This window comes from Cheilinus undulatus, linkage group 11 (genome assembly GCF_018320785.1).
Source record: "Cheilinus undulatus linkage group 11, ASM1832078v1, whole genome shotgun sequence".
In the NCBI taxonomy this organism is placed as follows: domain Eukaryota; kingdom Metazoa; phylum Chordata; class Actinopteri; order Labriformes; family Labridae; genus Cheilinus; species Cheilinus undulatus.
Genome location: NC_054875.1, coordinates 28,910,542 through 28,936,826, shown reverse-complemented (window position 1 = coordinate 28,936,826; position 26,285 = coordinate 28,910,542). Strand labels below are relative to the sequence as shown.

General features: G+C 38.2%; 2 protein-coding genes across 4 annotated transcripts; both read left to right on the top strand.

The window, feature by feature from the left end:
• The first annotated feature begins 155 nt into the window (after window positions 1-155).
• Window positions 156-9,521, top strand: LOC121517064 (interleukin-17 receptor E). Of its 3 annotated transcripts, XM_041798573.1 has the most exons (16): window positions 156-428; window positions 612-627; window positions 2,215-2,322; window positions 2,435-2,520; window positions 2,618-2,753; window positions 3,034-3,173; window positions 3,266-3,334; window positions 3,412-3,481; window positions 5,037-5,215; window positions 5,286-5,333; window positions 5,414-5,459; window positions 5,557-5,708; window positions 5,804-5,866; window positions 5,959-6,010; window positions 6,130-6,237; window positions 7,872-9,521. In XM_041798573.1, exons 1-16 carry the CDS (start codon window positions 351-353, stop codon window positions 8,837-8,839), a joined length of 2,319 nt encoding a protein of 772 aa, XP_041654507.1. In that variant the 5' UTR covers window positions 156-350; the 3' UTR covers window positions 8,840-9,521. The 3 variants fall into 3 exon arrangements, with proteins under 3 accessions (XP_041654507.1, XP_041654508.1, XP_041654510.1); XM_041798574.1 differs by lacking the exon at window positions 6,130-6,237; XM_041798576.1 differs by lacking the exons at window positions 2,215-2,322; window positions 2,435-2,520; window positions 2,618-2,753.
• A 3,503-nt stretch (window positions 9,522-13,024) lies between these two features.
• wu:fl23c11 (interleukin-17 receptor C) lies at window positions 13,025-25,798 on the top strand. Its single transcript, XM_041799745.1, has 16 exons — window positions 13,025-13,289; window positions 16,504-16,531; window positions 16,627-16,761; window positions 17,005-17,124; window positions 17,222-17,328; window positions 19,505-19,616; window positions 19,692-19,733; window positions 19,879-20,015; window positions 20,090-20,152; window positions 20,241-20,298; window positions 20,403-20,635; window positions 21,279-21,326; window positions 21,443-21,494; window positions 22,321-22,416; window positions 22,488-22,526; window positions 24,418-25,798. The coding sequence occupies exons 1-16, from the start codon at window positions 13,170-13,172 to the stop codon at window positions 25,224-25,226; spliced, it is 2,199 nt and encodes a 732-aa protein (XP_041655679.1). The 5' UTR covers window positions 13,025-13,169; the 3' UTR covers window positions 25,227-25,798.
• Window positions 25,799-26,285: the final 487 nt, after the last annotated feature.

Here is a 26,285-nt window from a genome sequence, read left to right as displayed (position 1 = left end):
GACCCTGAGTAACCCTGGTATTTGCATTAGGTGTAAGACCTTTGGCTCCTTTCGGTAAAGAGAGGCGGAGTTTGCTGTTATTATTCATGAGAGTTGTTTTCCTTTTAAAAGACGCCCACATCGTTAGTCACTCTGCAGGGGTTGAGAAAGGAGCAGGTGACTGAGGCTTATAATCATACAGAAAGTTCCCATGCCGAGCGCCTGCCGTGTTTATGCAAGTGTAACAGCTGGAGTTGTCGCTCTTTCTGGAGGAAACTAGCGTCATGGACCGGCGGGAAAACTAGAGCGTCACGAGAGCACCATGTGCAGATGTTTAAAAGCTAGAAAATTTTGTAGTAACCTTGTTTGAGATGTATAGTCTCACTGCAGTGGCGTTTATTACCGTCGTGGTGTCTTCGCTGCTGCTGGAATGTACCCGGACATGTCAGGTGAGTTTAACACGCGTGGTAGAGTAATATTTATTAAAGCTAAATTACTCACTGTATTCATAAGAGCGTGGACACATGTTAAAAGCCTAGTACTAAGCTAAAATAGTCTGAATGTATGGCGGGTAAAGTGTTCGTCCTGTAATGTCAGTGTGTTCTATTCCCTTTCTTTTGTTTGTGCTACAGAAAGAAGAACGGTCTGGTAAGTCATTTGGAGTATCTTACCTCATGGCATTGAAGTCTTTTGCACCATTTTATTGGCAAAAAATATCTCAAATGATATAGGAGCAAATTGTAGGGGAGAGTGGGGTAAGATGAGCCAGTTTTTACTTGAGGTGTCTTCACTGTAACAGGGTGGCATTAATGTCTATAAATAATCTTTACATAAATTTCAGGATACCGGAATGTCTGAAGAAAGTGGTTTCTTTGCCCAACTTGCAACTGGCCTGGGGTAAATTGAGCCTTTGGAGAAAATATGGCAGGGTAAATTGTGCCATTGGTTATATTGAAGTAAAATTGAACATTTTCCCTCCTTATAATGCTTTGTAAGTTGTAGTTGGTGGTGCTGCATAAATATTTATGAATATTATCTGTCTCCGTGCAGGCAAACGGTGTGATTCTTTGTCAAAGGTCCCGATAAAGTGTTCACGCTAAAACTTTGAAGAAGTAAAAAGGCACAGCCTTAATGCTCCCCTTAGTGTGTTGCATTCCTATCCCCACAAACACCCACCAGCACACAGAGATGCTGAGCCATTATGCTGTTATTTGGGGAAAAAGCACCCCTTTCCGTGCTAATTGGCCTTATTGCATTAAGTACCAACAACAAAGGCAGTATATGTGCCGATTCTGTGAGTGCTTCGAGCTTCACATCCATGGGCCAATCATGCCAATTCAGTCTTATGAAACCTCTCCCCACAGCAAAGTAACCTAAGAAAAACTGCCAAAAGGGCTAAAGGCAACTCATAATGCTTAATCAAAGCATGACACATTCAGTACCAAATGACCTCTTAAAAAGTTTTATTCAACAATACGATGAAGGCAAGTTTTCTTTAATAGGACCCACAAATTTTAACTCTTGGAACACAATCAAGTTCAAAATGGCATATTTTATAAACTGGGGTACTATTCAACATAAAGGGTACAATTTAAGACAATTTGTATTCATTAAGGCCTAACAATTTCACATTTTTAAAACAAAATCCGTTTTAAAATTAACAAACAAATCTGGTGAATTTGCACTGCTTTCAACAGGCAGTGGAAAAATCTGAAAATATCGGAATCACTCGCATCGCGATAGCCAATCAGCATGGAGATTTCACATACCTCACAGGAGGATCTCTGAAGGAGTTTAAGGTATAGTGAGAGTGGGAGGGTACAGTGGATACCTCTTCAAAAATGTCTGTTTTATTGATCAGTTATGTGTTTATTTTTCTAAAAACAAGGAGTGGCTCAGCTAACCCACGGGCTCACCTTACCCTGCTTTCCCCTACTTATTTATTCAACACATTTTATCCTGTTTTTACTGATGAAACAATTCCATCTTGTTCATAGCATGGTCTTACTAATGGTGGTAGGCTATATTCTCCTGTCTTTTTGCTTTTACTGATGGGTTAGTTTTTACTTTGTCATCTCCTATCCTGTCCTGTTAATTGCATGTGTAAAAAGAGATATAAATCCCCTTTCTTTCATTTCAACCTTGTATGACCTTTTAATTCCCCAAATTACCTTCTTTACCTTAAGTGTGGACTAGCCTGGAGAGACTTGTTGCTATAATGCTGTTTTCTGGCAGATTACGTTAATGGAGACTGCCCTGTGAAACTATCCTCTGTCCCACCCCAGTATTCTGATGGGACATATTTAGAGACTGTCGGTGTCAATGTTTGGATGAAGAACTGGGGTATTTATTCATTTTTTTAAATAAAAAAGTCATTTTTTTTATCATGCATTGCTTCATCTCTAAAGCAATCTTTGCTTTGTTTGATAAAACATTACAAAAGTCTGTCTTTCAGGTTCATGTAAGACCTGCAGGTTAGACATATTCTATCCATTCTCAGCATTCAAACCAATAAGGATTCGGCCTGAAAAGAATAAAAGGGTAACGCATGTACTTTTTTCCCCTGCCAAAAACTCTGTGGATTAGACATCATGAAATATAGTTCATAAAACTGCATGATGTTCTCTCTGTTCCATAGTGTGACAATGAAGGTGAAACTGGAGTTGAATATGTCTGGAAACAGGTTTATTCTCTTAAGGCTGAGGCTGGAAAATCTGTCTCTGTGTCTTACATCACCCCATCAATAAACTGCAGTGTCAGCTACTCAGTGAAAGGTAGTCCGTTCAGGATTTCTTTATTCTTATTTTTATTATTTTATTTTATCCTCACCACTTATACATCTGCCTCCCTGCAAATAGGGGCATTTGCTGCATTGATATATATGTTATTCGAAGCCCATAAGAGGTTAAAATGAAAGTAAAAGGATTTATGTCTTTCTCTTGTCAGTGTTTCATAATGGATTCTCATTCTTCCGTTAATGCACCATTCCTCTGCATGTTTTGACCTGTTAAGAGGTGTGTATTAAATCCTTTTTTGTGTATGCATTTGACTTAGATCCAGTACCAAACTTTGAATTGTCTGTGAATGAGTCGTCCAAATCCATCAATGTCACCGTGGAGCCTGGGCACAAAGTTAATGCTAGATGGTGTTTCTCAAAAGATAAAATGTTATGCTCTGGACCCCCTAAAATTGTTGTAAGTATGATTCTCACATCCATACCTCTTTCTGTATGTTCTAAACCAAGGAAACAAGGTTGTTTTTCTCATGTCTTTTTTTTTTCTTTCAGATTGATCCATGTCAGTCTCAATCAGCTCTTCTTAACATCCCTTACATACTCCCCTGTGTCTGTGTGGAGGTACTTTAACAACGGTTCATTTTGATATTCATTTAGATTTATTGTTTTTATCAGTCACTTTTTCCACACCTGTGCAGGTATATTACAGACATATAAGTGATGCTGAACGATCGCGTAAGTGCCCATTCCAGAATAAAAGTCTGGCAGGTGAGTGTTAAGGATGTTTTTTTCTTTATTTGACCCTTTTTGTGACAAGTGAGATTATCTGTCTCAAAACTTAATCATACAAACCAAATGCTTCCTTTCTCTCGCTGAATGGAGTCTTTGTGGTGTCATTATCATCTTGGTTTGCCCTCTTTGACATCAAACTCCACCATAGTCTCTCAACGTTGTTGCAATGATGGCTCATGCAGTCTAGGATCATGCAGTGTAGTTTGTTATGTTCTTCCAGAGTAGCTTTATCTCCTACTATTTAGATGAAGCGTGCTCTACATATGAGGTGTTACAGGAAACATAGGAAGTGAGCAGCCTTTACCACAGTGACCTAGGTCTGAATCTCTGAATCAAGCTCAATTTAAATGCGACCTTCATCTGCTTTTTCCATCTTAAGGGAAAAAATAAGCCTCTTGAATTTAAATGTGTCACATTTTAAAGCTTCGTGCTGTGTAGCTGATCACAAATTTAAGAGTTTATTTGCTTTACTTTAAGTGAGCAGCCATATACACTGTGTACTGCTGAATATTACACAAACAATAGTCTTCCTCAGCCCTTGATTTCCTTTCAAAAAGGCTCAAGGATGAAAAACAGCTGTACTAGCTATCCTGTTGTGTGACATTTTTGGAGGGCATTTTCAGCAAGACACCGCCTATGCATTTGTTAACAAAATTATGTTATTTATGCTATTTTGAAAGGGTTAGTTCACAGGAATAAAAAAGGAATTTAATGACTGCAGGCAGTGTTGGCTTGACTGTGTTAGGATGCAGGGATGTGCATTGAAAGGCAGAGTAACCCATCCAAGTTAAAGGAACTTCATGGGCATAACAGCACTGAAAGTTTCAAAATCAGTGTAATAATGTAAGCTTAGCACAAAGATTGGAAACACAGGGGAACAGTTAATCCCAGATCGATAGACAAACATAAACTTAGCACAAAAAGAAAGTTTTTTTTTTGTTTGGTAGATTATGTCTTGGTTGTAATAATGGTTCTTGGCAAAAAATCTTATACCGTTGGAAAGCCTGTTTATTACCTTTTTAAATGGTGCCACATTTGTAAGGAACATGCATTTGTGGGATGAACAGCAGAGCTGAGTATGTGGGTTATGCCTCAGCAATTTGAAGCATGCAGTGCTCTAAAATCTCCTGGTAGACAACGGACAGCGTTGACTCTGGACTTGATTAAGGACTGTGGACCAACTTTAGACCACTGAGCAACAGTCCAGGTCTTTTTCATTGTAGCCCAGATGAGACACTGATGATGTTGTTCAGGAGTGGCTTGACACTAGGAACATGACACTTGTAGCCCATATCTTGGACCTGTCTGTGTTTGGTGGCTCTTGATCCACTGATTCAAAAGAGACTTTGTTATTGCATTAGTCAGTCTTGTATCCACATTAAACCCCTCTCAGGAGCTATGTTTGTGTTCATCTTATTTTCTGATAAAGCCAATAATTTTCTGTTATTATATACCAAAACTGTGTCTCCAGAATAACTAACTTGAAAGTCATGGTTATAGTATCACAGCTGCATACGCATTGCCTCTACAGATGCTGGAGATGTTTGGCAGTCCTCCAAACTCACAGTGTACAAGTCCAGTCTTGAATGGGGCTCTCAGTGTCCCGCCAGTGACCTGCAGATCTCTGCCTCCCTCTGCTGGAGGCAACATGAGCATCTCTGTACACCTGTATTCAACCTCACTTCACTGGAGACAGAAGGAATGAACCTGGTAAGTATTTGTTTTTTCCATTTAAAGGTGCAAAAAGGCTCTCTGTAACACCCACTGCTCTTCTCAACAGAAATATAACATATCTGCTGTAGACAAACACCCCCAGATGTGTGTACAGGTGAGAACAAGGCATTTGTACATGAACTGCAACGTGAAATTTTAGTCGCAGAGTCACATATTTGTGTTTGACTTTTGCAGCTTTCTCTTCAAGGGAGCCATAATACGTCATGCCCCTTCCAGCCTGGTAAGTCAAGCAGGAAAACAAAGAGTTAATTTAGCTTGTATCTGCCTAAATATCTGTGTCAGTCTTTGTTGACTCCCTCTCTGCTTCTCTTTCACAGATGAGTCTTCATGGGAGGTTCATATTGGACCAGGGCGACAGAGTGTGTTACTGCATATTACTTCTTCTGTTCAGGCAACATATTCAGCTCAGCTCTGTATTCTAAACGAGAAGGGATGTTCGTCATTGGGCAAGGTCCACTCAGTGACAGTGGTAAGTCTATGTGTACTTTGACAAAGAAAGAGAAAGTTAAGTAAAAGGGGAAAATTTGAGTTAATATGGAAAATGCGTCTTATCCTTCATTGCAGGAGGGGTATTCTTCCGAGACAAATGTTCCTCTTCATTTCCTTGCTGACAAGCCTTGTGTGCAGGTGAAGCACATACATAACAGCACTGAAAAATGTGAATCTGGACATGGTGTAATACACTTCCTCCTCTTATCTTTTTAATTCCTTCTCTGCAGGTGTGGCGGTCTCATCCTGCTCTTTCTGGCAGAAGAATTTTGTGCCCGGATTGTGAGTGAGACACACACTCGAGCCAAAGTGTGCCGACACATACACAGTTTGAGTTTACATCACAATGCATTGACACACATTCCTCTCATGATAAGATACCCTGCATTTCCTGTTTACAGACATGCACAACAGATGGGGTTTATACGCTGTTGCAGCTTTAATATTTGTGTGTGCTGTTGTGTCGCTGGGAAAAATCATCCACTGTCTCACCAAGAATGGAGCTGTAGGTAGGTTCAATAATATATTTAATAGTCTTAAGAGGTCAGTTAATTTACCTAATTGGCATCAGCCGAATAGCACATGGTAAATGTACAAATATAAAAGAACAGTACAAATGAGAGATAAAGTGACAATTTGCAATACAATTAAAAATTGATACAGGTATGGACAAATTAAAATCATCAAAAAACTATACATTTTAATACTATTACAATAAATCAATTTCTCTTTATTTGCAGCCAGCCAGTTTATAACCAAAGTTATCTTTACTAAGAGAGCAGGTCTAGACTGTTCTCAAAACTCAGCATTAATCCACCATGAACTCAGAACCAAGCAACTTTAAGCAGAGTTACATTGGCAAGGAAAAACTTCCCTTTAATGGGCAGAAACCTCTGCAGAACTAGGTTCATTTTTAATCACTCTCTGCCTAAGTGATGTTGGGATTTTAAAGGGACAGAGGAAATTGCAGAGAGTGGTGAGAAAGATGCAGGAAGAAGGAGATGAAGAAATAGGGAAGAGGGAGATGCAGAAAGTACAAAAACAAGCAGAGAAGAGTAGTGAAATAAATATATGGCTGTTCTGGATGTTTTTCCATCTCAGACTCATCCATTTGTTTTAGCACTTCTATTTCAAATAAGGTCTTTGTAAGACAGAAGAGTCACATTTTATAAAGAAAAAAAGTGCTATTCATAACTATATAACCTCAGAGTTGAAAAGTATTATATACAGGTTTAGAGACGAATAAGGAAAACGAATATTTTGCTTTTTTCCAGTAAACCAAAAGTAAAGAATAGCAGTTATACAGCAAATAATTTCATGTCTTTATGAAAATGAAAAAAAAAAAAGTTAAAATCACATTCTTAACCCAATATTGTGCTATGGTTCACCAAACGAACATTTTCACACCAGTAGTTCAGTTTCTTTGGTTCGACTTAAGGACTGATTTGTTACATTGCGGCATAATTACATGAAATTTGATCTGTGTTCACAAAGGGCATTTATAAGCATAGACATAATATAAATAGACACCTTACTGACTGGCTGGACTGCTTAAGTGTCGCTGCCACATTGCCAGAGGCAGATCCGCCATGTAGGGCAAAACAAGTAGATGGGGAATAAAATAAAATGCACAAATTATCACATTAAATCAATTTTGATTAATCATTTCATACTGAGTAAGCCATATTCATGTAAGTTCCAATAATAAAAATCACTAAGACAAAAAAATAAATGAGATTTCATCAGTGAAACACAAGCAGAATCTACTTTCTTGCATTTTAGCAATAAAAATGACAGTTATTCTCTTTGATATAAATTATAGCGAACTCACAAGATAAATATGTATATAAATCCTGTAAATTAATATATTCATTTGACAGTCAAAGAAACAGATAGATTGATAGATATTTCTTGAGGTGTTTTCCACCGGCTTTATTTAACAAAGATATCATGTACTTTAGGCCGTAGTTTATACCAGATCATCTTAATTGAATATATTTACAATCTCTACTTTCATCATGAACCACACAAACTCAAAATTGGACTGAATTTTGATTTAATAGAACTCAACAGGTTAGGTGTGAAAGCACTCTGAGTGAATTTTCCAATATTTTTCTCCTTCTTTGTGTTTCCCATTTTCCAGGTTGGCTCTCCATCCAGAAGCCAGTGTTACTGGTCTGCTCATCAGAGCACTCAGCACATGTCTCTTCTGTGTGTGCATTAGCCTCGATCCTGCAGAGGGACCTGAGTGCCACAGTTCACATGGCCCTGTGGGCCCAGAGCTCTCAAACACAGGCTGGGTCTGGGTCTGGAACTGGAGTGACAGATCTCGGCCCACTTCCCTGGTTGTATGGGCAGTGGGAAAATGTGCTCAAAGCACAAGGAAAAGTACTGATTATTTGGAGCCCTGGAGCAAAGAAGACCTATGAGACATGGAGGGAGAAGAAGGCAAATGTGGGAAAGAATGAGGGAAAAAAGGGAGCAGTAGTGAAGCTTTTTCAAGAGGATTGTAAACCAAATGGAAGAAGACAGGGGAAATCTAAAATTGAGAAAGCTATTGCAGAAAAAGATTGTGTTAACTTGTGTGATGATGTAGACTGCAACTCCCCAAAGGAGTCCTCGTCAGTGATAATGCCTGTGTTTTTGGCTGCTCTAGCCCGCCTGGAGGGGGTACTGCAGGGTAACAAAGGTCAAGGAGTGGCCCTTGTCTACTTCCAAGGACTCTGTCGCAACAGGGACATCCCAAAAGCCCTCAAAGAAATCCCTCACTACTGTTTACCTTCAGATTTCAGGGGTTTGATACAAGTGCTTGGAGGGATAAGACAACAGACAAAAACAGGTAAATTCAGGTGGCACTGCTGGCCCAGACTCCTTTCTAAAGTGCTGTCAGTATGGCTGGCACGGCGGCTAGCCAAGAGACTTCAAACACTGCTGCCTCAGACGCGTGGAAAGAAATTGCAGGGGTTGAGTGTCACATCGTCGCTAAAAATGAACTCAGGTAAGACGCAGAGTGGGCTCAGGTTGCCACTGGCAGCTAACACAGCAAGGCAGGGGAGTGTACAAGAGCATGAGCCGCTCAACGTGTCTCCATGGGGAGCAGAGACACTTTGAGCTCAAGTTTCTGACGGGGAGAGACTTGTTTTTCTGGAAACATGAGACGCAGGAGCTAGTGTTACATTTGAGCACCAAATGACTCAAAACAGCTTTTCATTACTTGGAAGCTTAATTTTGAAATGTGAAAGAGAAACATTACGCAATATGTCACGCTTTTAGCCTTAAAGTGAAGCTCTGTGTGTGGCCTTCCTGACTGAAACCATCGGTCTTATCTCTGTGACTTTGCTGCTGTCTACGTCTGGTTGCAGTTTAATCTCAATTTCTTCATGAGAGTGTTTACTGTTTGTAGGCACAGGTGGCACACTGTCACTACTGTTTACTGTGAAAAAATTTGCGTTTCGTAACAGACACTGAAGCTTTTCAGAGTGAAAGCGTGACAGGTGAAAAGAGGAAATGACTCTTATTGAAGACTGCTGACAGTTAATCCTTGTGGTGGTGCTCTTAGATGCTTTACATATTTATCCCATTAGACTTTGAACCATAACAGGTCGACTGCTTCTATTGAATTCTGTGAAGATGGCTGTCTTTACATATAGTATTAAATATTTGTACACAAACTACCTCTTAAAAAACAAAAAAAGATTAATGAAGTTTGTGTTTTTTCTCCCCATGTGTACAGTGCTTTTTATCCAGCAAACATGTGATTGCACATTGAATAAAAAATGCTCTGTCAGATTAATCTTGAATGATTTTTTTTCATCCTGCTTTTGTGAACACCAAAATATCAGCCTGACAGTGTCAGTATTTTATTTTTTTTTCAATTCGAAATTACACAATGCTTTATTGACTAAGAATGCACATTCGATGAGTGTTAAAGGCAACCCTTTTCTACAGTGAAGAATGTTTTAAGATAGGCCTCATGCGTTGTGTTCAGCCTGTTTGTTTGGATAAGTATCACCATAAAACCAGAATGCTGACAGGAATTCAGCTTTTTCAGGCTGAGTGACTTACCTGCTTGACAGGATTAATAAGGAAGTAAATCCTTCTTCTGTTGGGTATATCTGATACACAGTCCTACTGGCAGAACATCAAGTTCAGCCTGGTGTCTCAAGAAAGTAACTTGCTCTTATTTTTATTAATTTGTATTCATTTACCAAGCTCAAAATCAACTTTAAGATGAAAATTTAAGAGGAGGGCATAACAGACAAGTAATATTGACAAATTTTACTCAAAAATCTGAAAATCTGAGCAACAGGTAGATCCATATCTTTGACTTTTGATTTCCCAGAAAGTTACTGGTATGCAGCAGTTGTGATGTACCCAGAATAGAGCAACAGTTAAACATTACAGACAATACAGTAAACTACAGGGTCTAGACATGAGGTATTTGCCTACACTTCAAAAAATAATTGCACTATGCTAAAACATGTTAATGGGAAAATTATTATAATACATGTACAGTCATCTATGGTATTAGTTTTAATGTAAGAGAAGTTAATAGGTTCAGTTACATATCAGAAAAAGTCCCCTGCACCACAAAGTTTAAGGGTACATATCTGGGCGGCTGGGCTACCATCAGCATAATGCATGTGAGATACAATATATTGTTTGTTAAAGCTTAAGCACAAAGTTCACACAGGTGTTTGGCCTTCAAAACATACAGCCTGATAAACAAGGAAAGAAATAATCATCCAAACCAGTGGCTTAGCTGACCTACTTTCTTAGAGAAATGTTAATAATTAAATTTTAGCTCTGTAGCTGAAAACACTCTAGCCTGGACACTGTTTTAAAGCTCCTGTGGGGAACTTTTAGGTTATGTTTATATTAACTATCTGATCATATTACTATAATGATTTTGGCTTATATAGTGTAAAATAGTGTTAACTTATATTGTCATTCTGCTGCTTTTCATGTTTAAAAGTAGCCTAACTATAACAGGTGGAAATAGCTACTCTTCATGTGATTTTGTAGCTCATAGAGATGCATCAGTGTGAATTTCTGTTTAATAACCAGCTAAAACTCACAGGAGCTGCAATTCAAAAAGTCTCAATGGTGCTTAAGCTTCAACTGGACAGGAGTTTGTGATAATAAAGAATACAAAAAACAATGGGTAGAAAACAGCCTCAGCTACCACATTTACACCTGGGCTTCTTCAGTGTTACCAAGGATTTCTACTGTACACTGACATTATAAACTAGCTAATGTTAATATTGTGATCTGAATGCCATAATAATCATCAATGCTTATTTATTCTTCCTTTACAAATAAGAATAGATACAAACAGTACTGTGCAGAACTTTAGGGCATGTTTCGGCCAAAAATTGAGGCTAAAGTAAGGCGTAGCTGTGGCAAGTAAGCTGCACGAGGGCACCACTGGGCAGGAAAGAGAATGACACAACCCAGGTTGTGCTCTGGATGTCTTTGTATATTACCAGGGGCATGGGATGTCTTCCCAAAACCCCAGAATGTTTTTAAATGATTTCAAATTGTATATTTTACAATTTTTTATAAAAATATATGCATACAATTATTCTAATCAGGAACAATCTTTTCATACAGTTCATCATTTTCTTGCAAAATGAATATACAGTTGTACTTGCAGGAGACAGTTCCACTCAAAAGACGCTCCCTGGGTTAGTCAAGCGGCGTGCTTTAACTTTCCAAGAATAGAATTAGTTCAAAAGCAATTAATCCATTTCAGCATGAATGTGAATATGAGGGTGAAACAGCTTTATGCTATAAGGAGGAGGCTGAGGTGGAGGAGGTTAAGCTTTTGCAGCTTGAAATGTAAGAATGTAGCCAAGAATATAAGTCCGCACATGACAGTTCTTGAATTTGCACGGCTGTGTTCAACTATACTTCAACCACCCTCAGGTACAGTTGGGGCCCCCAGTCACCGGTACCTTTATTTGGGGGTTGCGGACAGAAAATTTTGAGAACCTCTGGCCCAGAGTAACAGCCAGGGGGGTAGTAGGGTTGCTATGAGCCACTAGCTGTGCTGTGGATATCTCAAGGGGTGGCAATCTCTCGGCTTATCACCAGGCGTGAAAAGGCCCCTACAAAAGAGATGCTGTCAAACTTGACCTTGACTGCTGAGTAACACACGTGTGTCAACATGTGTCAAGCTTGGCTCTGGCCACACTTCACCCCTCTTTAGCTCTGGGTTGTGGCACATCTGGACCTGTGATGAATTCTTAGCGCCCTGTATGCCTTAAACATATGCGCCTGAGTGTATGTTTGAGAAAATGTAACTGTCTTCATCCATTTACATGCTCATGTCCTTTACATTGGAATGAATGTTAAACGAGTCACAGTCTCACACAGACCTCCATTTCTTTGCTGCCATCTGGCACACTATTCAACGCTGCTTCTACAATGCTGGTTGGCACTGCAACATTTGGTCCTGGAAGTGTGCAGAAATGTGGATGAAAGGAACACAGACTAAAGACAGAAGGCTCTGCCTTTATCTGTGAATGTAAAAGACAAATTAGCCTTAAGATGTCATGAATACTAAAACGTGATGAAGTGCACCTCTTATTTTTATGCCATGTATAACATGCCTACATTTTATTTTACTAACCATCCTAGACTTTCTTGTGTTAACAAATCATTTTTAGTCTTTTTCTCACGATTTCTAGAAGTTAAACTTGTATCACAAAAAAGCGTTGTTATCCCAAGTCTAGAGCTCAGGGGAAACCTGAATTTACTCAGCAAAATTAGCTTAGGGCTTCCGTAGAATTCCGGGGAATTGCAAAAGCTAACAGAATTTTACGGAAGAGTATTGGGGCCACTGAAAAAAAAAATTTGAGACGAAAATTTTTTTTCACTTGTGAGAAAAAAGTCAGAATTCTGAGAAAAAAGTCAGAATTCTGACTTTATTCTTCAAATGAAAAAAAGTCTCAAATGTTTTTTTCTCAGAATTCTGACTTTAATCTCAGAATTCTGACTTTAAACTCAGAATTCTGACTTTTTTTCAGAATTCTGACTTTAATCTCAGAATTCTGACTTTTTTCTCAGAATTCTGACTTTAATCTCACAATTGAAAAAAAAAGTCTCAAATTATTTTTTTTCAGTGGCCCTAATACTCTTCCGTACAGAATTGTGTTGACAGTGGTTTTTTTTTTTTTCAATCCCTACCTGAGCAGGTGTCACGCTTCGTCACGCCCTCTCCGGCACTGTTAATCAGAAGGAAGAACGTGCGTCACAAAACCTGGGAGCATTACCACTCTTAGCTAGGTTGACAGGAGCCATGAGCGCTGGCTGGACGGAGATATTTTTACGGCCATGCTTTCCTTCTTCTGGGTGGACCTCGGGGTGAAAGGCCTTTGCTGTTGTGGATGAGGGGAGTCAGGGTCTGCCTGTTATAGGCTCAGAGCTGCTCAGAGACATGACTTCTCGTGCTTCTGTCCCTCCATCGCCGCTGTCATTGCTCCTCACCTGGCTGCTCATGTCCGCGAGCGCGCTGGAGTTGATTGAAAGAGAAGCTCCTGAGGTCACTTGCAGCGAGGTAACGAGCTAAAAAATACCACTGAAATAGACTAAAACAGCGTGCCTGTAATACGGTGTCAATATCTTTTTATATTTTTGAAGGCTGTTTTTTTTTACTTTGAAGTAAGCTCGATAAGAGTTTTGGTTTTAACTGTAATTTTAGCTTTGGTAATCCGCACTTCCTCCTTACTTTACATTACAGACATTACACACAAAGCTACAGCCAGGTGGAAAACAAATGTATTTGTACTTGTTGTCCGTAACACACATGCATTGAGACAAAAATTACTACTACAGTTTTTTCAAGGATTGAATCCAGAGTGACAAAAGCTTTAAGAGATAAGGGTTTATGTCCATTACTTATTTAGTATCCTACCTGCGCATGAAAACGTACGTCCACTGCTCTTCTTTCAGGGAGCGCGTTTAAGGTTCAGTTGAAAAGACATAAAACCACATGAGACATCTTTACATTTATAGAAGCCCAAACAACCAAAACTTTACTACAGAAGACAAAAAGTAACTGAACAAAGCTCAATGATATTTAATGGCTGCATATTATGTGTTTTTATGATGTTCATGGAACTTTAGCTGTTGAAAATTACGTTGGAATTGAAAGCTAATAGTGCTCTCATTAGTCTTTTGTTATGTAATGTTCATAAATGTACCCATTATGGAGCATCATTTCATTTTTAGACATCCCCACATTTAGGGTTTCAGTAGTAGGAATGTTATGACACAAATTCCTGTCCAGAACTTATACATCTAGACCTGAATGTGGAATAAAAACTATATGATACTAAACTGTAGAAAAAAAGAAAGTATTAAATCGTCACCCATCTGTAGCTCCAATAGCTGTTAAAGCAGTAATGATGACGTTTTTACAACTAAGGATGTGTATGTATATACTCCCACATTCCCAAAGAAGTAACAGCCAAGTGTGCAGTTTTCAAATGTGTATCTGTACCTTGAAATGTATTCCCTTCACATTATTATCATACGCACTGTGGTTCTTCCACATGCAAAGGTGTACAGGTGTAAACATGTAAATAGTATTATCATTATTGCTATTTTTTTGTTATCCGGAATCAAAATAAAGTAGGCACATTCTCCCCCTTTGTCTCTGTAAAATACTGCTGATTACTTTGTCATTTACCATTGAGCTGTTGTAATAACCACATTTCCCACAATAGGGGATCAATAAAAGTTTATCTTATTCAACTAAAAGTTCATTAGAAAGAGGTTTTTTTTTTCCCTTTTTTATGATTCTTGATGGAAAGAAAACAACTTTTAGTTGGTGCAATTTCAAAATGCCATTTTTGAGCACTTTATATATATATATATGTGTATATATATAAATATATATATATATATATATATACATATATATAGATCACAAAGCTTATCAACAGATTTACTGTTAAGAAAAAATTTAGGTGTATATTAAAAAATGGAGTTAATTAACATTTAAAGCCCTTAAGGCAGTTTGTATAAACAGTGTTGAAAGCATCCACAGAAACGAAAAGTTAGAGTCATTCATGAAAAAGATGAAAAAAAAAAACGGTTTAACAAGAGACTGATACGTAACTTAAAGTATGCAACAAATTCATTACATATTAAACAACAAAGGAAAAAAAGTCACCAAAACCACCACTTTTTATTGAATGAAAAAGGCTGCTGTTTTTTTCAAAACAAGTCAACACTGAAAGGTGATAGGCAGCATCTTTTTGTCAACGATGTATAGTATTTTGAGGACCTTGGTCAGGGTAGGGAAGGGTATTTTATCTGGTTTTTTTCCAATGAGAGACCCCCTTCTTCTGTTTCTGACCTTATTTGTCCTTAGGGCCCCTAAATCTAAGAAACGCTAAGCCCCCAGGACCCACTTGGAAAAATAAAACATCTATTTTAATAGATTGATTTTGTCATTGACAAAATCCCGACGTATTGAGCCTATTTACATAACAGGTTCTTGCCAAAAGAGCTACGTATAAACTATCTATTACCACAGGAGTGTATTAGTGCCACTTTAAAAGATAAATATAAAAAGCTCTATTATTTTTTTTTAGAAAGATATGAACATTTTCCAGTTATTACTGTTTTAGATTTAAAGAAAAATAAAGTGGATCTTCTTTCACTTTAAAAGTTGCATATTTACATGAACCAAAGCTTGGGATTTTTTTTTAGCTTATTAAGTCAAAAATAGCTGATTGCATGAAAGAAAATCCTACCACATGAAGCCATTTCCCCTGCAATATTATTGCAGTTGAGAACCAAATCATATCATACTCCTTTTGAAGAAAGAAAAGTGATATTAGCTCAGCATGATCACATTTTCATTTTCATCTAGACCTAATCGAGACATTTCTGTAAACTTGGGCTTTCCAACCACCACTTTCAGCTTAGTTTCATGTAAATGTAGCCTACAACTTTAAAATGTTGTCATTTTTGAGTTTAGGTCACAATTTTAACTATTTAACCTGAAAATTCGGATTTTTTTTCCATAAATTAGGCTACTGCTTTTTAAAACCTGAAATACTCAGTTTGATTTCTTGCAAAAATCCGACTTAACAATCTCAAAATTTTCTTTTTTTTTCTAAAAAATACTGACTTTTCCCCTTTAAAAGGGTACTGATCCTCTTTATTTTTAAATCTTTTTGGCATCCTTAACCCCTTAATGCCTGTAGTATCATTTTTGATACATACTTTTATGATACCTCTGTCTAAGCAATATGATTAATAAATTCCTAAAAAATAACCCCTTCTAAATATAATCTAATAAATGATAAAATGCCCTCAAGTGGATTATCAGTTACCAAAAACACGTAACGTATCAAATGAGATACAATAAATATATATGTTAAATTTTATGGAAATTTGGATTTTTTAAAATTTCAGTATAAAGTTAAATAAACAGTTCCAAAAAAAGAGAATTTTCTGGCTATAATTTGTGTTTTCAGACTTAAATGGGTTAGCATGCCGTTATTCATTATGTCAAATAATGGTTTAAAAAATAAATGCACATCTGATTTGGATGACATCTCAGCCCTCACAACCCCAAACGCTACAGGTGATATGGATCATGGATGCGTGGATATCGTATAATCTATTTTGCTTAAGTAATCAAGACCTCTCTTACCTCTTCATTGTTGGAGCCAGACATACAAGAGTTGTGCTTTATTGTCGAGTTGAATATGTTGAAATTGCTCAATGCTCAACCACAACTCTTCTCTTTTTAGGGTTTGACTGATTGCAGTGTGAGTTCAGGTAAAAACACCATCAACCCCAGTGCATCTTATATCATTCTAACAACCTGTTATTAAACTACAACTGGACTTTTACAGACTCCTTTTCTTCTGCAGAGTCTCTGTTTGCTGCTGCTCCACCTGATCCAGATGAAACAACAAACATCACTCATGCGAAGCTGAAAGTGTTTCTGTGCTGTTCTGCTGCACAAGACTGTAAACCCTGCCTGCAAATCAACATCACAGTCCAAAGTAAGTGTAATAAATGCCAAGTTTTGGATTGTCAGACAGGGTGACTCAGTGACGCTTCACTTTTTTCCTTACAGGATCATAAGTCTTCATTACAGTAAATGTCTTTGTTTGTGGAGCTCATTGCTGTCATAGTTTCTTGGGTAGTTCTTTCATGAATCATAGTTGTTTGGCTGGCTGACAGCTTGCAAACTGCTTTTAAAACATTGCATTTCCCGCTGACTGTTTGCTACATTGCCCATGAAGTTGTAGGAGTGGACAACCCAAAGGATATTTCAGAGGCATCTGGTCAGTACAGCAGTCATGAGGATGTCTTTGGCATGAATGTGGAGGGGAGTGTCCAGTTTGTGGTTTCTGAGCGGAGAGGTAAAGAAGCACAACCTGAAACCCAAACAAATATTTTTTACTATTTATAAATGATAATTACACTGTTCAGTTTCCTTGTATGCTGTTTGTGTTGCAGTGAAAGTGTGTCACAGTTCACCAGGATTGCCCGAGCTTTGCAAGATAATCCAGTTTACACCAAAGATCTCGGGTTTACATAAAGCATCACAGCAGGACACACTTCAGGTGAGGAGATAAAGCTCAGCTAGAAAGAGAAAAAAAAACTTTTATGTGTTCCTTTCTTTTTATTTAAAGGCATAAAATGCAACGTTTGTTTCATTGTGAAGAAACTCTGCCAGTGTGACTCTACATACAGAATCCAGAGAGGGTGGAGCAGTCTCTTTATGAAACATAAAAAAACTAATGAAAGCACAGTACAGCTTGTGTAAACACAGAGCTAAAAACAATAAATCACTTATTTAAAGAAAGTCATTACTCAGTAATAAATGCAGTATGGATATATTTGATACCTGATATATTCACTTTTAAAATGCTGCATATTATACCTTTAACGATCAGAAAAAACCTGCCTAGATTACAGACTCTTATGCCCTATTCCCAGAGGACTAGCATTACCAAAGGACCTCTGATGTAATAACCACACAGGACATCTGTGTTTTTAATCCCATGCAAATAGACCATGTCTGTAATTTGTGGAGAAAAAAAATGCATGACAAATTACCTTTCACATTTCAGTGTTGGCAGTGTGAAGTAGGCATCTCTGTAACAGGGTGGTAATTATGTTTTTTATGATCTGTGTGGCTTTTTTTCTGTCTTTTTTGATAAAACAAATGATAGCGACAGCATAGGAGACTGTTAACAAAGCTTTGCACAGATAAGCAAATATAGGTTATAAATTGTGCTTCTCTTTAAGTTAATTTCAGCATATTTGTAAAAATGAATTTATTTTACTTAACATTTATAAAACTCTACTATCCAAATATGGGTGTGTGCACCGCTGTCCTCTTCATATGCACAGCGCTCTGTTTCCTACAGTTTCTCTTTACAACTGCCTGATCTTGTTCAGTTTTATTTAGATGTACATTTAATGCAAAACACAATATATGATTTGAAATGTGTCGCTAAACATTCAGTTTTTGTACTGCAATAGCTGATCGCAAGGAGGGCTGTTGTGGATACGTTCCTAAATTTATAGAGCGCAGAATAACATCAACAGTTAACCTGGCATGCCAGATGGATTTGTGTCACACATCCATCAGGAAAACAACTCATACACAGCATTTGGGAAAGGGCAGATCCTTTGAAAAAAAACTCGGAGGGTGATTGGATGAACTTCTGTCTGTCACATCTTTATGGGCCAATCAGGGCAACAAAACATGTGACGTAGCTGTTATCAAGCTGCGCCCCTGCCGAGGACTGAACTCCATAGGGAACTGCAACGTGAACCATGGTGACTATAGACATGTCAGTACACAACTTTTGTCGTTTTTGTAAAGAAAACAACTCACTGCAGTTCTTTGTTCTTCCTTTAACGAAGAAATGCCATCATGTTCTGATAAAACTGGCGCTTTAGCAGCATCCACGCTAATCTCTTCTGCCATAACTGCACCCGTTTCTTGTTGCTGCTTGCTTACGTCACGACTCCGCTGTGCCAGGGAGTACTACCCCTTGTCGCTGATTGGTCCTGTCACTTTCTAACCAGGCCCAAATGATTCAGATGGGCGCTTTGCAAGATAGATTCACCAGTCAGAAACACAGAAACGGGCGTATCCATCTGCTATGCAAGGTTAATCAACAGCATCATCTGCACAAAAACTGCTAAAGAGACAGGAGTAAGATAAAAACATTGCATTTTAGAAATAAAAATTTTGCTTTTTAATTGCTGCAACAATGCAGCACCGTTATTTTTTTCCTTCAGAAATGAATGTAAATTTGAGTACATTAGAGCTTTGCTTATCCTATGAGAATGCACTGCACCAAATGCTGACATCAGGGGGTAATTCACAAGCTATCAGAGGTCCACAGGTAATTCTAGTCCTGTTTCAATAGTGCTCATAACTCATCTTGTGACTTTTAAGAGGAGCTCAACCCAGATGTTGTGAACTATGCACAAAACAAAGATCAAATCTGTTTGCATCAGGATTAAAAATAATGCATCATTAAAATAATAGTTAATGGATGGGTTTTCAAAGCAGAGTGAGTACTTTGTACTTTGATTCTCTGCTGGCTATACAGTGAATTGCCCCTCAGGGATAATAAAGTTTACCTTACATATGTGTTATAATATCTCTTTACTTTGATTTGCACAAAGACATTCTTTTCTTCTCATTTCTGCATTTCTAAAATGTTTTCCTTCTGTGTGTTTGATTTGAATAAGTGAGTTATTTTCTTTCTACTGCAGCTTCTTTTGAGGAAGCACCTGATGTTCGGCAGTCCTGTTTCAGTCCAAGCCTTTACAGGCTTGGATGGCACAGACATCATTAAAAAAATCACAATACCATCTTTACAAGAAGGTAAAGTCCACTTCTATTAGCAAAGACTGCAGATCAATGTAATTTTACTGAACAGGTCCTTCCTCTTTGTTTCAGTCTGCTCCATGGACATAGAATGGGCTGTAAAGGACTGTGACAGTAAGACATGATGTTAAATGAAAGAGGATTTGTAGTCAGATGAATAAAGACTTTACATTTCTTTGCACAACAAACGTGTAAAAAGCGTACTTTTATTTATAAAGTGTAATATGTCTATTATATTTGTCTTGTGTCTGTGTTTTAGCCCCCAGACTCCAAGCTATGACTGCTAGTAAGACAAATGAAGTCCTCCTTCAGCTTGAAAATAATACCAATACCTCACAAGATGAGCTCATGTTTCATATGGTTTGGGATAACATATCAGGAGAGAGTCTTTCATGGGTCAGTAAGTGCTAAACTATTCACCATTCATTAATTATGCCTGTCTCTATAACTGTATTTTAATACCTTTGCAGCCCAAGGGCAAGACAGAAATCGCCATCCCATTAAACTTCATTGCACCGTGCCTCTGCTTCCAGGTAGCTCATGATTTAATTTCAGCTTACAGGATAAGACTGCACATTCCATTTGGGAAATAAATTTAACTCTTAAAACTTTTGTTTTTAGGTGTGGTGGAAGGGAAAGAAACTCCGCAGACCATTCTGCCCTTTCAAAAACAAACAAGGTAAAAGGTTATTAAAGGTCAGCTTTAGGGTATGATAAATCCGTGCTGGAAAATATTTTGCAGCCAAACATGATTTGTTTACTTGTTTATTTATTTTTTTTCAGATGCCATGGAAAGAATGCAGCAGAATGTGTCTGTGTCTGTGGTTGAGTCTCGGATGAGGGACGGAGGTACTGGGCTGAGCTGGAATGTGACTGCCCCCTGCAGGCTGGAGGGAGAGTTGTGGTTGTGCAAGAAGGACGCAGCAGGAGGGCTGTGTGAGGAGGTGACGGGCTCCAGACAGAAACTGGACAACCAAGAACATGCAGGCTGGAGGGCATCACGCAAAGGACACTGGGTAAGAGGAAGAGCTTGGCCTTTGGAAGCTTTAAAGTCTTCAGTGTTCAAAAAATAAAGTAGCTTTGCCCACTTTCATGAGTTATTTATGAAGAACAATAAGATAATAAAGAAATAAAACCTAAAAATTAAACAGCCTACAGAGTAATTTGTCTTGTGGTACTGTCAGTACCTCTTTATGAGTAAATGTGCATACAATTTAAAACATTGTACTTTTAATTTAGTATTTAGACTTTGTAACCTTTCCACAAGTTAAGCTTCTAAAAACGTAATCTAGCATGAAATACAGTAACTTTAAATAAACATGGAGAAAGCATGACAAAGTCTGCCGTTAAGAGTTTCATCTGAAGCTGTAACCACAACACCATAGCTGCACTGCTACAAAGACCAAGTGCTTTTGAGAAAAGGGTAAAAAAATGTCCATTACAATACTTTATGTTATTGCTCTGTTAATAAAAAAACTGTCTTTACATTAAGACAAAATAGTCATGTGTATTTCATGATCCTGTTCCTAATATGTTATTGTTCACTCTGAGGGTAATTTGGGACACAGTAGGTTTAAGTATGAACGTTTTGTGTTCTTTTTTTTGTTATAATTTAGTAATTTATTTATCCATGTGTTGTTTTTTTGTTTTTTTTTTCAGAAAACAGGAGAATTCAATGCATCTTCACACCCTTTGCTTTGCATCCAGGTGATGATCCTCTTTGTCCTTACAGAGTAAAAGCAGTCACTTTCCAGAAATGTAAACATGTTTTGTTGCTTGCTTCTCTGTCTTCACTAACCTTGACTCTGCTAATCTTTTCCTAGTTAAAGATCCATGGGATGCAGTCATACTTTGAGCCTCATTGTCCATTTACAAGTAAGAACGCTACCTACTGTCCAAAACCTGATAAAATGTTAGTAATGTTTGAATTGTATCAGATAACTAAACAGTAGATTTCTAAGGAATGAGGAGGATATGTAACCTTGCAAAGCAGATGGATCCGCCCGTTTCAGTGTTTCTCACTGGCAAATCCATCTTGCAAAGCTCCTGTCTGAACCATTAGAAAATGACGGTGACTTTTTTTTTTTCATTAAAAGAAGAACAAAGAACGGCACTGAGTTGTTTTCTATTTAAAAATGACAAAAGGTGGGTACTGACATGTCTACAGTCGCCATGGTTTGCTTTATGCTGTTCTATATGGAGTTTATTCCTCAGTAGCTGCGCACATGCAGCTCGGTAGCAGCTATGACATCACATGTTTTGTTGCTCTGATTGGCCTGTAAAGATGTGACAGACAGAACGTTCATCCAATCACCCTCTGAGATTTTTTTTCAAAGGCTCTGCCCTTTCCCAAACGCTGTTTATCATTGGTTTTTTAGATGGATGTGTGAAACACATCCATCTGGCATGTCAGGTTAGAGGATATATCCACATGATTTTTAAAGTTCGAAACTTTTTTTTTTTTCTAAGATTTATTTTTGGGCATTTTTGTGCCTTTATTAGATAGAGGAGGACAGTGGATAGAGTCGGAAACAGGGTTAAGAGTGGGGGAGGGACATGTGGTGAAGGACCTCAGGCCAGATTCGAACCCTGGCCGCCCGGGTACATGGGGAGCACCTTTAACCACTAGGCCACCTGCTCCTCCAAGTCCGAAATAATAATAATAATAATGTTTTAAATACTTTTTGTTTCTGTTCCCCAGAATCTCGATGGAGATGGAGCCTGCCACTTCTCATATCAATACTACTTATCTGTGTCGCCATACTAGGAGCCTATTTTATACAAGGGGTCCTTAAAGGTCTGTTTTTCATGCATTGGTCACTGAATATTCACTGTGACAAAAAACCTCATTGTGCAATCTCTTTTCAGGCTACATGTGGAGGTGGTTGAAAGAAGAGGATGTTAAAGGTACGAGACAGCCTGACAACTGATTTACAGAGAGGGGTCTGGCTGCAGACTGTACATTTCTGAAGGCCACTCTCACAGACTGCTCATCTGAGACACTGCAGTATATCTTAGAAAGAAAGGGCCATAATTTCCTGTTACAACATATTTCTAACCTCGCAAAGCAGATGGATACGCCCGTTTCCGTGTTTCTCACTGGCGAATCCATCTTGCAAAGCTCCCGTCTGAACTGTTTGGCGCCCAGTTAGAAAGTGACAGTGCCAATCAGTGTCGAGGGGCAGTACTTTCAGGCGCGGCAGAGCCGTGATGTAAGCAAGCAGCAAGAAGAGGCCGGTGCAATTATGGTGGAAGAGATTAGCGTGGATGCTGCTAAAGCGCAAGTTTTATCAGAACTTGACTACATTTCTTCATTAAAAGAAGAACAAAGAACAGCACTGAGTTGTTTTCTCTTCAAAACGACAAAAGTTGTGTACTGACATGTCTACAATCACCATGGTTAGCGTAATGCAACTTTCTATGGAGTTTACTCCTCTGTAGAGGCGCAGCTCTGTAGCGGCTACGTCAAGTCTTTTGTTGCTCTGATTGGCCTGTAAAGATGTGACAGACAGAACGTTCATCCAATCACCCTCCGAGATTTTTTTTCAAAGGCTCTGCCTTTTCCCAAACGCTGTCTATCACTGATTTTCCAGATGGATGTGTGAAACAAATCTGGCGTACCAGGTGAACATATTTCCAGTTTCAGATTTTTTTTTTAAATTCAACATTATTCATAAACAAAGTTTGGTGGATACATTTATGAAATAATCACATTGCAAACATTACAGACCAAGAAACATTTTATAAATACATCAGAAAAAAGGTCATAGGTCTAACCTAGGATTAAATTATGTATAGACCCATTTTAGAGGTAGTACCATGAAAAGTGGCTCGCTTTAGCTTTGTAAAGCTTGAACTAAAGCTGGCATAGCTATGCTAGCTACATAATTAACGTTGCTGCATAAGCCAATGTAGCCAAGGTAGCTATAGCAATGTGATCTTAAGAAAACATATCCAAAGCTAACTCAGCTACACAGATAACATAGATACGCCACTTATGTAGCTGTTTTGTAAGCTTAGCTTTAGCTATGGTAGCTACCTAGCTTCTTTATCTCCGTAGCTTAAGTAGCTAATGGAGCTACATAAGCTGCACTGGTTGCATTACAATGTTACAATGTTTTCATGGAGGACATGTTTTGTTTTTTTTATTTTTTTACCTTTAAACAGACTGTTTTTTGACTTTATTAAATGTTTTGTAATCAGATTTTGCAGCTTAGGTTTTTGACTTTTAACTTTTGGTATCCCAACCCTTACCTTAACCCTTAGCCAACCCTAAACGAAGTTTAATCCAATTTTATTTAGAAAGTTTTAGCATGCATTTCTGTTCTGAAATAGGCAGTGTATAAGATGAACCCTTTGCTGCCAGATTGTCTTGTGGATTTATTGGTTACAAGAAAATCATTTTTTACAAGATCAGTATTTAAAAAACAGAAAAGTTTATGTTGTTACTCGTGCTTTGAGGAAATGTTTACATCTTCGTATTCTCTTGTGAAAAAAAATCTACCCTGCATTTCTCTTGGTTTTTAACCCAAGTTTATTCTCAGTTGTTGGTATTAGCTATAGTTAGATTGTTGTTATTTTATTTTTTTAGCAGAATACTGAAGGCATTTTGTTGTTTATAAAGGCCTTTTGTTGAGGAATAATTTAATTGCTAAGCTTAGCTAGCAAATACCTGACTTAAGCTTTGTATTTAATAGCTTATTGGAAGATGACACAAATCTAACCATTTTACACTACTAAATAGTAACTATAATAATGTCCTTCAAAAGTTATAAAATGTTTTCTTTCTCTGGTTCAGGTGCTGTGGGTGGTGGTCATGTGGTGTTGCTGTACCCATCTGATGATGACCAGGCTTTACCAGAGCTGATGAGTCACCTGGGTTCATCCCTTCAAGCTCTGGGCTTCAGCGTGTCTTTAGACTTGTGGAGCCAGACTGAACTGGGTGTTCTGGGTCCTGTGCCCTGGCTCCACTCAAGACTAAACCGACTGCAAAGGCAGGGGGGTAAAGTGGTCCTGGTCCTAACCCAGACTGCCTGGATCAGAGCTGAGGAGTGGGGAGCTCAGAGTTCAGAGAGGAACACTACCAGGAGCAAAGATATGAAGGAAGAGGAGGAAGTGGAAAGAAACTGCACTACATCCTCTCAATGTGTAGATGTCTTTACTGCTTCACTGAGCTGTATTCTTGCAGACTATTTGCAGGGCCGTGCTGGTGAGCGGTTCATGCTGGTACAGTTTGAGTCACTCCCACCTGAACCTCCAGGTGGGTTCAGGCCATTGCCAGAACTTTTCCGTGGACTTCATGTCTACAGCCTTCCTTCTCAGAGCCTGGGTTTTCTGACTGAGCTGGCAGGGGCTCGACAAATGGCAACAGCTTCTGCAAGAAGGAAGAGGGCAGGGGGGCTGAGGATGGCATCCCGAGCTCTGGCACGAAGGCTGTCTGGGTTCACAGCAGGGACAAGTGTGTTACGCCTTGCAGGAGTGTCTCAGGGTTGTGTGGTTATTGAAGCTGAAGACTCTACGGAAACAGTTCCTTTGAAACCAAGCCTTGTTACGCCTCCCTCCAGCCCCAACTCAAACCACAAGGTCAATGTAAAGGAGTGGGTCTGACAGCAGGAGAGGACAATACATGAGGTCCTGAGATGAGGTTTTATTTAGGGAGATTGTGGAAGTTTGAAAATGCACTACAATTATCACAAAAACAGTTGAAAGATTTTGTCAGTGTTCTTCTTGAATTTTTTATGCATTCTGATTTAACGCATTTTATATATTTGTGTATTGTATGTTTTACATTTGTAATACCTCCTTTTGTTGTCTTGATTTGTTTTTATCATTTGGGATGTTTTTTTTCTCCTGAGACCTGCAAATCCCCTGAAGGTCCTGTTTCTGCAGAAAATAGAGTGGATTAGAGCAGATGTTTTGGCTGAGTGTCAGCCAGTTGGTTAAATGTTGTGGGTCTTCATGGTGTCAGTCATTGAGAGAGGTAGGTGGAGTCATTTTTTTCTTGTTATTCTGAAGATTGACCACAAGGTATTGTTCAGGTATGAACAACATTTCCACTGAAAGTGCTGAGTTTTTAAAATGTAATTTCCTTTGCAAGGTCTGTGTAAATTCTCTGGAATTTAAAAAAAATTCTCTAAAACTTCTGTGGAAAATTATAAACATAAGTATTCCAATAAAAGTACCCCAACATTCCTTCAGTATTCCTCAATGTTTAAGTGATACTTTACCATCAAGCCTAAACTTTCCAATAAAAAGTCCACATAAATTCCCTAAAAGTTTCAGGCAAACTCACCATAATTGCAAAGCAAATCCCCCCCTAAAATTTCTTATCAAATTCACCCCAAATTAACAAACACATTTCCCAAATTCCATGGACATAATTTATCAAAATTTCCATTAAATTCTTAAAAATTTAAAGGACCCCCCAGTGTTTCGGGTCAATTTCTCAAAAAATTACAATTACAAATAAATGTCCTTAATTTCCATGAAAATAACTAAAACTTTTAAACCCCCCCCCACACACACACACATTCAAATTACGTCCCTTAGATTACAAATTGTTTTCCCAATTTCCCATGAGTATGAAAATAAAACCAAAATTTCCCGAAAGTCCTGAAAATTACACGGCAATCACCAAGCATTACAAGCAAATCACTTAAATTTAGT

What these genes read in the sequence shown, in the direction of transcription:
- LOC121517064 (XM_041798573.1), top strand. Translation starts at nt 351, where the DNA reads ATGTATAGTCTCACTGCAGTGGCGTTTATTACCGTCGTGGTGTCTTCG. An exon ending in CCAGAATAAAAGTCTGGCAG is followed by an intron (nt 3,482 to 5,036) that starts GTGAGTGTTAAG and finishes TTGCCTCTACAG; the next exon opens with ATGCTGGAGATGTTTGGCAG. An exon ending in AGGTCCACTCAGTGACAGTG is followed by an intron (nt 5,709 to 5,803) that starts GTAAGTCTATGT and finishes CCTTCATTGCAG; the next exon opens with GAGGGGTATTCTTCCGAGAC.
- wu:fl23c11 (XM_041799745.1), top strand. Translation starts at nt 13,170, where the DNA reads ATGACTTCTCGTGCTTCTGTCCCTCCATCGCCGCTGTCATTGCTCCTC. An exon ending in CAGGAGAGAGTCTTTCATGG is followed by an intron (nt 20,016 to 20,089) that starts GTCAGTAAGTGC and finishes ATACCTTTGCAG; the next exon opens with CCCAAGGGCAAGACAGAAAT. An exon ending in GAAAGAAGAGGATGTTAAAG is followed by an intron (nt 22,527 to 24,417) that starts GTACGAGACAGC and finishes TCTCTGGTTCAG; the next exon opens with GTGCTGTGGGTGGTGGTCAT.